The sequence below is a fragment of the Apus apus genome, chromosome 2, assembly GCF_020740795.1.
Source record: "Apus apus isolate bApuApu2 chromosome 2, bApuApu2.pri.cur, whole genome shotgun sequence".
Classification (NCBI taxonomy): Eukaryota; Metazoa; Chordata; class Aves; order Apodiformes; family Apodidae; genus Apus; species Apus apus.
In genome coordinates, this window is record NC_067283.1 from 49405380 (window position 1) to 49420075 (window position 14696).

The 14696-nt window shown below is 38.2% G+C and overlaps 1 protein-coding gene across 4 annotated transcripts in view; it reads left to right on the plus strand.

Annotated features, from left to right (window-relative positions):
* ELMO1 (engulfment and cell motility 1) overlaps positions 1-14696 on the plus strand; it is a 310135-nt gene that overhangs the window by 130945 nt on the left and 164494 nt on the right. For all 4 annotated transcript variants that reach the window (XM_051610348.1, XM_051610346.1, XM_051610349.1 and 1 more), the window contains one exon: positions 11100-11204. In XM_051610348.1, the coding sequence (XP_051466308.1) occupies positions 11100-11204 (105 nt within the window). The remainder of the gene's footprint in view (positions 1-11099; positions 11205-14696) is intronic.

Below are 14696 nucleotides of genomic sequence, written 5' to 3' on the forward strand. Positions count from 1 at the left end.
CAGAAAACCTTATGTTTGATTGCCAGCTCAGGCCATGTTCTGCAAATGTGAGCAACAGCAGCAAAGCATCAATCTCTTTCCAAACCCGAGAGGCAGAACTACAGAAATTACTGAGGTGCCACACGCAAGCTTACTGTCATAGCCACCCTGTGCTTGGTGGTGTTAGGAGCCCAAGGGTGTGTGACCTACTGTGTTCTTTCCCAGAAGCATAGTTTCATAGTTCTAAGTTACAGGGTTTTTCAATAAATGAAGCATTCCACGGGTTCCTGTTGTGCTGTGTATTTGGTGCCAAGTTGTGGAAGCATGGAAATAGGATTGCAGCACAAAGAATGAAGCACTGCATACTGAGGTCTGCAACTTAGCAGAATTCGTGCTGAAATTCCATTCTCCACACTGACATCAAGATTTGCTGAGATGTTCAAGTCAGTGTGTGGCTGTGGGGGAGATCTCCTCTGGTGTAACCTCTAGGGGGTAAGCAACCAGGGTCAGCATTTGATCTGCAAATCTGTTTTGTTGAGTCCCTGAACCACCTGGAACAGTGCAAGGAAGTGTAGGAAGGTGCCTGCTGAGCACAACCAGGAGACAGCTTGGTTGCGCTTCACGTATGTGAGTAGGCAGAGCTGGTGAGGATGGCTTGGGTGTGACCCTCAGAGGGAGATGGGGTGATGTCCTTTGGCTGCAGGGGCAGATGCTGTGAGGTGACTCTATAGCTTCTCAGCCAAGTGTGGTTGCAGTGTGGAATAAATGCTGGGAATGACAAAAAAAAAAAAAAAATGAGATGGGTGATTAAAAACTATGAGTTGGTCAGTAAATTCAAAGGCAAATGCATTTTTGGTCATAATCAGACTATGGTCTGCTGACCCCGAGTGCTAAGGGAGGGATGCAAGACAATAACTGCTGTTTGGAGGCATGAGGTTTTAATTGGCTGGGAGAAAATCTGAGAAACTTTATTACCAAAATTGATTGGTTTATAACCAGGAAAGCCTGACCTCATGACATGTACAATGGATGGTGTCTGTCTATTAGAGGAGCTACTGAGATTATATAAGGTTGGTACTGTTGGTCTGAGGTGCCTGGGTCATCACATCATTACAATGACCAACAACTGGGGCCAGCAAACCATACGTCAAAGCCGTTGTTCTTGTTTACCATGCGGCTGCGTGTGATTTACCAGGATTGTTTGTCAGGAGTGATGGGTGTCTAACGATTTGGACATCATTAAAATGATTAAACCAGCCATTTACCATATAGTGCTGAATTCCCCTTAGCCGAGTCTTTCCAGAGAAGAACAGATTAAAAAAAAAAAATTAAAAAATCACTTTTTGATGGGCCGACAACCTTCTTTGACCTTTTAGTGTCTCTTTAAGAGTGAAGTTAAAACTAATCAGGATGAAATATAAATACGTGTATGTCTGTGGGAGTGAATTGGCTTTGTAGAATCTCATTCTTTTTATATTTTGATTTTTTAAAATGCTTAATGTGACTATTTGTGCTTACTATAAATATTAGTTGGTGGGATCATCCTTTAAATCAGTTTCTTAATGACAGGATAATTTCTGTTATGTTGCAGAGGGTAAAAGGCGCTTAAAATATTTTTTACCTTTCCAGTTTTTGCAGTTGTGAAATTGTAAAAAAAAAAAATAAATCTTAAATGACTTCTGATTTTAAAAAGGATGCCTCTTCTGAAAAAAGTTCACTAACAAATACAAATATAAAATTAGACAGCAGTGGAAATTTGCATTTCTGGCATGTTTTTTATATATATTATCTGTGATTTCACTGTATTGTTTTCTTGCTTGCTGCTCGTTTGCTGCTCATTTGCTATGTGCATCCCAGTTATAAACCCCTGGGGGCAGGCAAGCTTCATGGATTTGGATGTAGTAGGGCTGAGTAGTTTGTTTCAAGTGTATTTTAACAGCAGAGTTCTGACTCCTTCTCTTAGAGATGGATCTTGGACGTCTTTCTCTGGATATTATGTATTGCATATGCCTCAGAATTTGCATACAAAAATATAAGATGAAGAAATAGGACCCTCAAAACTGGACAGACATAACTAACATCTCTTTTCTTTTGTAGCGTGGGCTTCATCTGTTTCACAAGACTTGACTTGGATAGCTGATTCCACACAAACCCTTGCTTGACACTGAAGTGATGGTGGTTTTGTGAAACAGTGTAAATGCAATGTCATTTTCATTTCTGCAAATATTTTAAGCCTATGTGATTTTCTAGTATATGCATGCAAACAGATACATGTTACTTAAATACACGTATCTGTCTGTTTCCCCTCCTTTCATTATTCTTATTTTTTGTGCAAATTGTAAGATCTAAAGGACAGTAGACAGCATAGCACACAAAGTATCTAGATTTTCTTCAGTTATAAAGAACTACAGGCATTCTCTTTGAATATGTCATTCATTAACTTAGGCCTGTGAATGAATTAAAGACAAGGAGGAGAAAAGTGACTCATTTTTGAATAACGGAATTATTTCACCAAATTAGAAACACTTTTGTATCTTAATTCTGAATATTTCAATTACTTAACGTAGTTGGTGTGTTACAAAGCCCCTCCATGAGTAGCAATGTTATGTGTTCTTTTAAAAATCCCTTAATTTTTCTTCTCACATTTTGGTGCAGCTCCATCCTCTTACTGATGTCTGTCTAGAGGAAACTGGAGGCAAAGCAGAACAATGCCCAGACATGCAAAACGTATCTGTATTTTGCAGAGCACAGCTCTAGTCTCGAGAGCTCCAGATTCCTGTAGAGGGAAGCAAAGAAAAATGGAAGTCAGATGAATTGAAATTGCTCAGTAAATAGATCCAATGTGTTTTGTGGTTTTGTTTTATTCACTTCACTAATGAGGGCAGATGAGGGTATGCTATAGGATGGGAATAGGCTGTTAAGACAGAAGTACAAACTCAGAGGTTTTAGGAGGAATTGGTCCTTTTTTCCAAACCCAACTTTTGACATCTCCAAAGCTTGGCTGTTTGTATTGACACAGGGGAACAATGTGACTGTTGAGCTAGTCATTTTGTATATGGGGACTTATGTCCAAAGATAGCTAAAATATCATAGATGTTGACAGTTCCTTTACTGTAAATTAGTTTTCAGCTTGTTCTCTGTGGTTACTGGAAGCTTGACCTGGGTCACAGGTAATAAAAGAAGCTGCTGTGTGTGAACCCCAGAGCTCCATAGTGTCAGCAGGTTTTTATAGCTAGGGCTGGGAGTCTATATGCCTAGCCACAGATCATGTTTCAGCTCAGTTCCCTGGTTTTAAATTTTGACAGCTGTTGTACCTGGCCGCCAGGCAGCCACTAGATTCACATGGCTGATTCATTTTGAACTGGAGTTTTCTCAGACACAGGGCTGACTTCTCTCCGCTCTATTTGAACTAGGCACAGCCTGGCCCTTCCCTTTGCACGACAGCCGTTTTAGCTAGCTTGCTTGAAAAAGGAAAGTGTGAAACCTTTCTACAGAAATATCTAGAAGGAGAGCAAGATCTGTCCCAACTTACCTTTGTGATGCTTGGCACTGGGTTTAGGTTCTTTGCAAAGCTCACTGCTCTCAAAGCAACATGGCTTGTAAGGATGCAGGGGTGTCCCCTACCAACGCAGTCATCTTTATCAATGAAGTTCCAAGGGAAGTGGAGTTCACTGCACAAAAGGTGTGTCAGTCTTGTTCTGTGGCTGTGCCATGCCTACCATAGTACGTAAGCATCATGTCTTTTACTCGAGTTGATAGTTGTTACAGCAGGAATGATCCCATTTGGAGTTTCACTCAAGTCTTGATGTATGGGCGAGGCAAGTGCAACAATTAAATGGGCTGCTACACATGTGAGTTCCCCGTAAATAAACATCCTTGGGAAAACTGTAGTGGTTACTTTTACCCTGATCTTAGTCAATTGCTTATAATTTAAGTAATTTTTCTGTGAAAGTGACCAGAACTGGAAGATTTTTAAAATTAATGCGCCTTAATTGTGGAGGCAAATATTATGTTAAAAACATTAAATTTAGATCACTGCCTGAAGTGTAACTAAAACAATAAAAACATGGTCTCATAGTAGTCTTACACTTATAAGACTGATTGAAGCAGGCCAAGACTTGGCAGAACTTGGCTTTGAACCTTTCATTTTACTTAATAAAAACATCTGGAGTTGTGGGGTTTTTTTCATGGCAGACTGTGCAGCTCGTGTGTGTTGGCCATATGGGAAAATACGTATTTATGTACACTTGTTACCTATTTTGTATAATTTCCTTAACTTTTACACAAAATGCCCATTTAAGAGCTCTGAATTGGTCCTTCATAAATAGTCTTTGAAGCATGAGTGGGACCATTAATGCTTGTGCACCTGTATTCAGACAGTGCCAGCCATTATGCTTAAATACTCCAGGGCAATCACAGTGTACCTTACTCAGCAGATATTAAACTTACCTGAACTGAAAAAAGGCTTTTCATGCTGAAAATGGACTTGAGAACAATTGACGTCTAATTAATTTAACATCTGATAACATTTGAAAATAGAGATTAAATTACTTAGGTAGATTTTTATTCTGCTGCATCTGACTTCCATCCAGTTGAAAATTTTTAATCTGTGTTTATTTACAATATTCAAGTTTAGATTTATTTATTTGCTTGCTGTTCTTGCTAGTGCTGTTCACACTGTTTTCTCACATGACTTCTCTTCTTGCTAGCTTGATAATTATCCTGCTGGGCAGGATGAGAATTTGTGCCTTAAATCCTATCTATGTAGAAAAAGAAAACTGCTTTGATTACACTGGTAAAATTAAACCAGTCAATCTCCTGATACATTCCAAGATCATAAAAAGGCCTATGTTTATAACAGTATTTCTTTTTAGGTTGGGGGCACTCCATGCTAGTTTAATCTGGTGTACTTCTGGACTGCTATAGTTCAAACAACACAAAAAATTCCTGCTGGCTAGGACACGAGTAGGATACTTCCATCATGATTTTGGAAGAGCTCAAGCTGTCTGAAAAGCTGTAGCCCTTGGTTGCTCTCCAGCTGGAAGGATATCTGCCTCACACCGTTTCAGATGAGCCCCCAGAAAGTCTCCTGAGAATGGTCTCTAATTCCCAATAGTGAAAACTGTCTGGATTGATTATCTCATGCCTTACCTAGCAGTAATTTCATTGAAAGCAGACTGACCTTGCGAAGAAGATGTGTCACAGGAAATTTGGAAGGGTTTGCTGACATGGATGTTAAATGAACTGGTTATCCCAAGTGTGGAGTAGTAATAAACTAGTATGGTTTTTCATTTCTCAACCCAATCTAGCTAGATTTGTGAGTGGATGTTTGATTGCTTATTCTGTTATTCTGTATACTTAGTGGATACTGGGAAATATCTTGTAGTAATTTCCCACACAGAAAAAAAGTAATTGAAATGACCATGTCCCATTGATTCATTTTAAGTAACCCTGAGAGAGTACATGACCTGTTACTGCTTGATAACTTCATTTGCCCTGAAAACATGACTTCAATAATAAGGAGTCAACAATCTGTGAAGTGCTAAATGTGTCCAACTTTAAAGTCTGGCCTTGTTAGCTAAAATAAAATGTGAAAGATGGTTCAAAGTTGTCATGCAAGGGACTAGATGCAGTCCCTCTAAGTTATAGCACTTGTTTTAGATGCTTTTCAGCTTTCATATTCTTGGCAGTCCATAGGGCATACTCTGGATGACTGTAAAGGTGTAACACAGGCACACATAAAATACAAAGCATGATGCAAGAGCTTTATGTCTTGCTTTACAACATGTAGTTTATTAATGGCTGAAAACGTGCAGTGCTTGTCTTTTGACATGCCCTATAATGTTTTACTTGATGGCTTTATCTGTTTTAGTAATTCCACCATAACATTCAGAGTTTTGCAATTCTGACCACCGTGGCATCTGGTCATGGTTGGGACAGATTTCTGGTGGTGATTTATGATAGATTACATAGTAGCTTAGTGAACCAAGGGAACATGGTAGTAAAATAATTGCATTGATTCTTTATAGGCTATATATATGGAGATTGTGCTTATGACTTCTTTGCTATTGAGAAGGTCAGTTTTATATTGGTGAGTTAAAACTTGATCCAGAAAGGCTGTTGCTTAATAAGTCATGTAGATTGGAGTGAGTTTTATTATTGAAGGATAACATTTGCAGTCTACTAACACGTATTGCAAAGCTGTCATTAAAAGCAAATAAAACAGTTAAGCAGGTAGAAATGGCAAAGTATTTGCTGAAACAGAAAGGTGGAAAAAGCTAGAAATATGTTTATTAAAGGAAAAAACTATCATCACTGTATGCAAACATAACTTTGTAAGACTTAATGAAAGCCATATCCAGTCCTGTACCTACTGTATATATACTGGAATTCTTTATATATGGTGGGGGTAACGCGTGTGAATTAAATTTTTTGCACTTGAAGTATCTTAGATGAACTTCTGCACATTTTTTCAAAGATACAACAGTTGCCGAGCTTGGATACTTCTGACTGGAGGGAGACAGTGTTTTTACTATTATTTTAAATTCAAGGATCCTGAAAATACATTTTCATTCTATCATCGAGTTTTATTGGAAAATTAAAAAAAATTACTTTGAAAGAAACAAAATACACATTTGTGTATTTAAATCGTTATAAAGGGAAAAAACAAATCTGTTTGTTAGTTCTTGCATTCATTGAATACATAGAGACTGAAAATTCCCAAGTCACTGTTTTTCTCTCATTAAATTGGATGGTGGAAGTGTGTGCATCATCATCCCTTTGAATATAGTGCTGTTAAATAAAAATAAGATATTACTTCCTCATTAAGAATTTTAGCTGACTACCTCTTCACAAATGTGTCTTCTTTTTTTAATGTAGCATTTTTTTTACGTTTGTAATTCTTGTGTAAATGAACAGATGGGAACACTTTGCGTGTAAAGCTTCAGGATTATTTAGGGAAGGGCTAAATGGTGAGGTGGTGTGCTCATTGAGAATTCCAACATAAATTTATCAATTCTTAATTCACTGTGAATATCACTTTAAAACTTCCCACGCTCCTGATTCTGTGTTCTTATGAACAATAGCTCTGTAGGTACTACTGTGATTTCCTCATTTGACCTAGAGAAGGTTTTTGTGTAGGTGCTGTAGAACCAGGAGATTACTTTCCTTCCTAGCCCACAGAACTGTGGTTTAGATTGAAAAGGAAGAAGAAAATGAGTAAGTGCAAGTAATTGAAGATGGGAGAAAGTGATCACTGTCCTTGGCACTATCTTGGTAGACAGACTGTTCCTTTTTCTGTAGAAAAAAATGTGACCAGTTTTGAGAGGGTTCATTTTAGGTTGACACCATTTAAATTGGAGTCTTCAGATCTGAAGTTGTTCTGTCATCAGTTCTTTTACAGTCCTGGTTCCCCCTGGGAACTTCTGTAGTGTTTCTGGCATACAAACCTGGAGAAGGGAGGCCTACAGAATAGCATTTCACCTGTGCTGCTTTGAGGTTGGGAAAGAAAAAGTTTGCTTTCCTGTGTAGAACAGCTATTAAAGCAGTTTTCAGGGTAAACTGGCTTGACATGGCAATTGATTTCTGCAGTTGAACATAGCACTGATCCAAAATCTTTGATAAGCTGTCAATATCTGTCCAGTCAGAAATAAAAAGTTTGTGCCTTAATAGGCTAGGAATCATTTCTGTGCTGAAATGATTTCAGCATACTCAGGTGGAAGATACTGTCATTAGTATAAGGAATAAGCAGTGCTTATTCCTTGAGCAGCTGTCTACAGACAGTAAACCATTACTGTGATTAGGTATCTCAATGTGAGGAAACACTCTTACAACTGAAATCTATACATCCCTCAGAGAGTGCCTTGGAAGCCAGAGGTAGGACAGTGGAGCCAGTTCAGGACAGACAAGAAAGCTTTACATAGCTAGAACTGCTTGAGAATGTTGGGGTTTTTGAATATAATCACTGCACTGGATTTTATCCAGAATAGCTCTAATGTTGTGAAATATGCTGCATTATTATTATTTTCTTAATGGCATAAACAGACATGATTTTTGGTTTACATCTTATCCAAAAGAATGAACTTTCATTTCCACAGTACCCTACTAAGTTGGCTAAGAAATTCTTTATGCTTTTGGTATGTTAACATGTGTAAGAGCAGAAGTTGTTTAACACTGCTCAGCTGCTGAAGCTGAAAGATGCATGGGTATTACTCAGTCTAGTGGAAAAAAAGCAAATAGCTGAAAAATTGGAGGTAGCAAACCTGTTCCATCTGTATTTCTTACTCTTGGCTTTTTATAAAGAGAAAAATGCAACAGACTTTACACTAAACAGATGCAACTAGTATATCTGAAGCAATGTGTTCCATGTATTAAATACATTATGTTATAGATGCATCTGTTTGTGTACTTCTGAATTATTCTCTGCATCATTTTAGATAATTTAGCTTTGTATCTGATTTCTAAAACCACTGTCAATAAGTTAATATTTCAACCACAAACATTCAACATGTTAAGAAAAGGATGATTTTAGAGGGAGGGAGAAAGAGGGAAAGGAACAAAGGAGCTGGCATTCCTTTTGAATTTGAAGAATAATTGAAGATAATGCATTATCTCACGCATGCCAGAACTGTCTTGTGGATCTTCAGCTATTATCAGCTGGCATTTCTCCAGGTGTTTGATTTAACAGAGATGAAAATCAAGCCCTAGTTATCCAGGGATTCAAAGTGACAGAAACTTTTGAAGCAAACTGCTGAAAATAGTTGGGCTTATGGGCTTGAGTTGGAGAAAAAGTAATAAGTGATGGAGAAATGGCTTTTTTTGTTTGAACATAGAACTAGTAGTGATGGTAAGAGGCAAAATGAGTCATCCTTACTAAATGTGTTGAAATTTCTCATGCCCTCACTGGTTTTTGTTGTCTTTTGTATATAATTTGAGATGTGCAGTGGGATGAAGGAAATATTCAAGCAACAGTAGGTTAGCCTTTTTATTTTAGTGTCCTGCTTTTATTGTAGCGTTGCTGGTAAATACCAGTAAAAATGAGTGCTAATATTTTAATAGCTGGAGAAAGGTAGCTGAGACTTGATACTCCCTGCTTGCCAGGTATTTATCCAAGTATACTCTGTTCGTGCTGTCCCTTGAGGGTAAAGAGAGTATGTGCAGCCCTGTGCTCAAGTTCTGCTTGCAAAAGGCATTGTAGAACTGATGTTGTGTGCTTCCCTGTTGACAGCCTCCCAACAGCTTTCCCAAGGAAATATGATCATGGTGAGGCTGAGTATCTAGTGGTGTTCCACAGAAAAGATACTGTATGTCCAAAATGAAGGTGGTTTCAAATGCCTAGAAGTTTCTGCTAAGGTGTTCATGCTGGGCTTGGGGGAAGGGGACATTTGTGTGTCTGCCTGACCCAGCCTCTCAAAAAATGCACTTTTTGGAATGCTTGACAATGGCAGGGAGAGGAGGTTTCTCCTTCCAGAAGCTGAAATCTGCTGGACTTATGAGCCGTGTAAAACAGTCTTGTCCTGATTTTAAATGTTCTGGCTGATCACACATGGAAGATGAAATGCTGAGTTGGGGAAACAGCCACGAAGGACTTCTGTCCATCAGATGAACATTAAAAAAATAAATTATTTGTTTTTGAAAATACAACTCAGTAAGCCTTTACTTGCTCTAAGACTACTACCCTTCTGACTGCGTATAGAATCTAGGATTTCAGACATCCTCATGATTCCCTATTGTAAAAATGTTGAGTGGGTGATCATGTTGCTTGTATACTGGTTCTCCTAAGCTGAACATATAAAATGAACACATTGTGCACACCATCTTCAGCCCCAAATCTGTCTATTTTTAACATGGCAGCAGCCATCTTTTTGCTTTCTCCTGTTTCTCATCTTTTCACCTGACTATGAATTATTGTCTGGCTAAAATGAACGTATCGTACAACTAAGGGTAGGATGGGTAGGAGAGTGGGATCTCACATTTCTACAACTTTATGGCCTGACAGTTTTAATGGGAGGAAAAGTAATAAAACCCATCCTTTTGTTGGTGAGGTGGATGGATCAGATGCTGAGCATACCGCAGAAGCAGACTGATGGAAGATGAAATCTGTGCTGATCTTTGCCAGTCAGTTTTCTGCTAGTAAATGCACTTCTGAAGTCTGTGTCAGTTGGTTCTTGCAGGACAGAAATGCCATCACCAAGTGACTAGGGATATCTTTCTGTGTCAGAATGATGCGTGGAGCTGGACATATTACAAAGGTGATACTGATAAAAGGGCATAGCAAGAGATAGACATTTTTTGATGGAGGCATACTCTTGATCTTGTTTTTCTGAGCAGCTTCTTTGGTGTTTTCAAGCTTGTCCATAGCCAGGCAAATATTCATATCTAAACTGTGAGCTACATGAAACTTAAGTGTAAGTTAATGCCATCCAATCAGAATATGGCCTAATGAATATTTTGAGCAAATTTAGTGTTTCATCTAGTGTGTGAAACTGGAAACTGAACTTTTGAAATTTGTAGGAGCATGTGGAAGCTTTGATTGTATTTGGCATGTTCATTCATTAATTCTGTAGCAGAAAGTCATAGATTCAGAATGTAACAAAAAAATTACCTGAATTCCATAAGGTGAGTCAGTTTATTTTCATACACTTTTGTCTGAGGCCCTTTTGAGTTCCAGAGATCACAAGATCCAATGAACTTAATACATTTTCTGAATCCATTATTTTTTCTCCTTTTAGTGGTGTTTCAGTGGTTGTTTGCATATATATCTATATATATATCAATCTTCATTTTCCTTTAAATACTACTTATAGTCTTCTGTACCACTGAGGGAGTCTATCTGCCATGAAAGACTTGGAGATCTATGCTTCTAAAGTATTCTACCTTTGGGAAACTGCATTCCATAGCTATAGAAGGGAATGACTGACGTGCCCACCTCATAGTGTTTGCATTTGGCTTTAGAGTCATTGGGGAGGCATCAACCATTTCCTTCTTAAGAGTTTTCGGCTCAGCAAAAAAGTTCTGTTGCTGGGCTTTTTGTCGCAGTGTGCTAACATAGTGCACATCAGTGGGGAGCTGATAGGGTTTGGGAAGATGCTAAGTGAGTGATCTTTTTAATCTTTTTACAGAATCATGTAAACCCAGCAATGGATTTTACGCAGACGCCTCCAGGAATGTTAGCCCTTGACAACATGCTGTACTTTGCTAAACATCACCAGGACGCTTATATACGGGTAAGGCTTCTTCTCATCTTTGAGATCTATACTGTTGCCTGTTCACACTGGTTATGTTCTGTTTACAGTTGACTTCGAAGAGGAGGTTCAGAATCCTGATACCATTCACAGCAAGCTCTAGGAAGGCAAACCACCTAGCGCTAAAGCATGACATAAGTCTGTAAAAGCTTTGGGGGAAAGCTGTACAGCTATCTAGTCTGTCATTGCTGAGTCAGATATTATAGATACTACTTTTTACAAATGTTACTTTTTTGCTTAGGCCTGCAAAGAGAAGGGGAACAAGTTTGTGCCTTTTTCAGATGCATGACGGATGTCCATAAGCTCCTAAATGAGTAATAGTGCAGAATTCTCGCCTTGCTCTGAGTCTACCTAATGAGCAGAGGTAGGAGCAGATGATAGTCTAGAAAGTCAGTGTCTTGAGATTGTATGCATGCTCCAGCTCCTCAGGAAAGTGTGCACACTCAGATCTGCTTGAGGAAGGTTGTGTATAGCAAGGAGACAGTAGACACACCGATCATTTATATTAAAAAGTGAAGAGTGAACTTTTAATATACATTATCATCTTGGTTTTGCTCAAAGTAGAATAGTGTCAGAGGTCTGATAAGTTTGTAAAGGGCATGCTGATTTTCAGGCCAGGATGTTCCACGGGCATAACAGGAGACCACAAAATTGTCATATCAGCTTTTTAAATGTATCTTTCTGCCTCAGTTTGAATCTAGCAATAACCTTTAAAAGAAACTGCAGTAGCATACAATACAACAGCATTTATCAAACCCTATAGTCCCCTGAAATGGAGCATTATTTTACATACTGGGCAATGAATATGTTTTCTGGATAAACTATGTTGAAATGTGGCTTTGTTTATGAAAAGGGAATGGGTTACTTTTTCTCATTAAAATTTTGTAAGATACAGAGGGTGCTATTTCATAGGCTTCTTTTTGAAAATTCTAAATTTAGAGAATATTTAGGGATAGCCAGTGCTTCAAAATGAGAGAGCTGCAGTTATGTTGAAATAGAGGTTTCATTGACATCTCTCAATTTTTTCTTCTTTTTCATTTTCACATTGTAAATGCTGTCTTAAAAACTGGGTTCAGTGTAGCATGTAATTATCCACGCTTTAGAAAGTACTTTGGTGCAGGCTCAGCTTTGCTTCTGTAATGCCATATTTTTGCTGCTGCATTACTGAGAACTCTTGCTGTTATTTTGAGATGCCCGATTTTGATCCTGCATGGTTCCTGTGAGGAGAGTGTCTTTGTGCCTCATGTGTTTCCCATCTGAGAAGAAGTACATGTACACTAGAAGTGCCATACTGAGGCACGCTCAAATTAAATTGCTTGCCCAGAGTTGCTTTGGAAACTTAACACACCTGCAGAGTATGTTAGCCTACCCATCTTTCCTGACTAGTTCCTGTTAGTGCTCACACCAGCGTGGCTGGCATGGTAGCTCACTTATCTGCAGTGGTCCACCTTGTCATGTTAAGAGTAGGCTGAACACCTCTGAGGTGAACGATGTTGTGCAGCTCCTACGGCATTGCTTGTCTTTGATCAGAAAAGACATGTTCTATCTTTTCATCTTTACTTATTAGCTGGTGTAGAGTAGTTTCCTGTGGGCCCTGACATGCATGTTTCCTTCTCATGTTGAGTTCCTTACTTCATGTCTAACATCACCTTTCTCTCATGGCCTTTGGCTCCCAAAGTTCCCACAACACCAGTTTGCTCTACTTGTACAGCCTGTTGACCTTGCCTATTTTTTCAGATATATTTCTACTCCTGTACCCTGTTAAAAATTCTCTCAGTGATCAAGGTCAGGTTTCCACAAGAAATTGTTAGCTACAAAAGTAATACTTTTATACTCAACAATTTGTCCAACAGGAGCTCTTCTTTTTTTTTTTTTTTTTTTTTTCATTGTTGAATACCAGGAAATGTTTCATTCCTAGGAGGAAAGATTATTATCAGCTTGGGCCTTTGCAATACAGTTGATGGCTGTACTATGGCTTAATTCCTAAGCCTCCAAATGAGGTAATATCTATGCCATGCAGTAATTACAAGTTGAGGTTGGAAACCAGAGTTGGTTTGAAGCAAACTTGGAAAATAGAAAGTTTATCCTCACTGGATGTGATGTATAAAGCAAAGACTATCAGGAAATAGCAATGGTTTCACTGGGTCTATTGGCAGTGCTACATTTTAACAGGCAGCACAAATCCCTGCAGTCTGACTTGCCACATTCTTTGGATGCCCCAGATGTATGGCCCTTAGTAAAGTATCTTGTATTACTGAAAAAAAATGGATAAGAAGTTAGAAGAGAAGACAAGTAATAAGTGATCTCTTCCCTTTCCCTTCCTTTTTCTGCCTCTCATAAGTGATTCTGCTTAGAAATAATTTGCATAATACATTGATAAAAGAGGTGAGAAGGATGTCTGAAACTGAAGTGCCCGTTAGGGTGGAGGAAGAAGTGGGACTTCAAAGACTAGTACCAAACAAAAATACTAATGGGAAAGCAAATGCAACTGCAGTGTGTTGAAGAACATGGGTATGAATGCAGTGGAGCAGATGGATAACTCAGCACTTTGAAGGCAGGAAGCGTTTCAGTGTGAAAAGGTGTCACACAGTCAATAAGGAAACAAAAATAACTGCATTTTTTTCCTATTTGATTCTTTCTTACTTCCCACAATCTACTTCTGTTATTCACCTTTTTCCTGTTGTACACTTATGCCTGAAATTACAGGAATATGTTTTCTTTGCTTGACATCTTTCTTCAAATAAACAGTGCTGTTTTTCTTTATTTAGACTTTAATTGTTCTTGAATCTCAGTTTTTGTTTACTATACAATATGACAGGAGCCTCCAGAAGACAGGTGGTTTAGTGGAGGGTAAAAAAAACATGTTTTCTTTGCTTGTGTGGAGTCCTTAGCTATCATTTGGATTTTTAAAAAAGTTTTCTCTTGAATTATTTTCCTGTTGAGTTCATTTTTCTTTCTCTCTTTTTATTAATTGTCTGGTGCTATCAGTGACTGCTATGCACTGCATTTTTTTCATGATCTACTTAAATAATCAATTGCTCTTGTCAGAGGCTTTCCTTTTAAAAGGTGATGATATAGTATATGGAATGTATTGATGGAAGTAATGTTGAATCTCTGCAAGAAATTTTAAAAGTTTTCACAAGAAATTATTGGCAGCTTCCCAAGCTACATAATTATAGGACAGTCAGAGTATATAATTAAAGTTAACAGTGAAAAAAATAATTGGAATAAAGCTTTGTGACAGATAGTTGTGGGGATTTTTTGTTCTTTTGGAGCAGGTAAGTCGTGTCCCGTCTCCCCCCAGTTCCAATTTTCTCCTTTGGAAACTGCTTCAGCTTCATGTTCTACTAATTTTAAAAATAAAATTATAAGTTACTCTTTAAAACAGACTTCATTCAGTGCAGACATTCTGAGATTTTTCTTACTGGTAACTTTGAAACTCTCCTGAGTGTAAAAAGGGTCTGAGGAAAAACC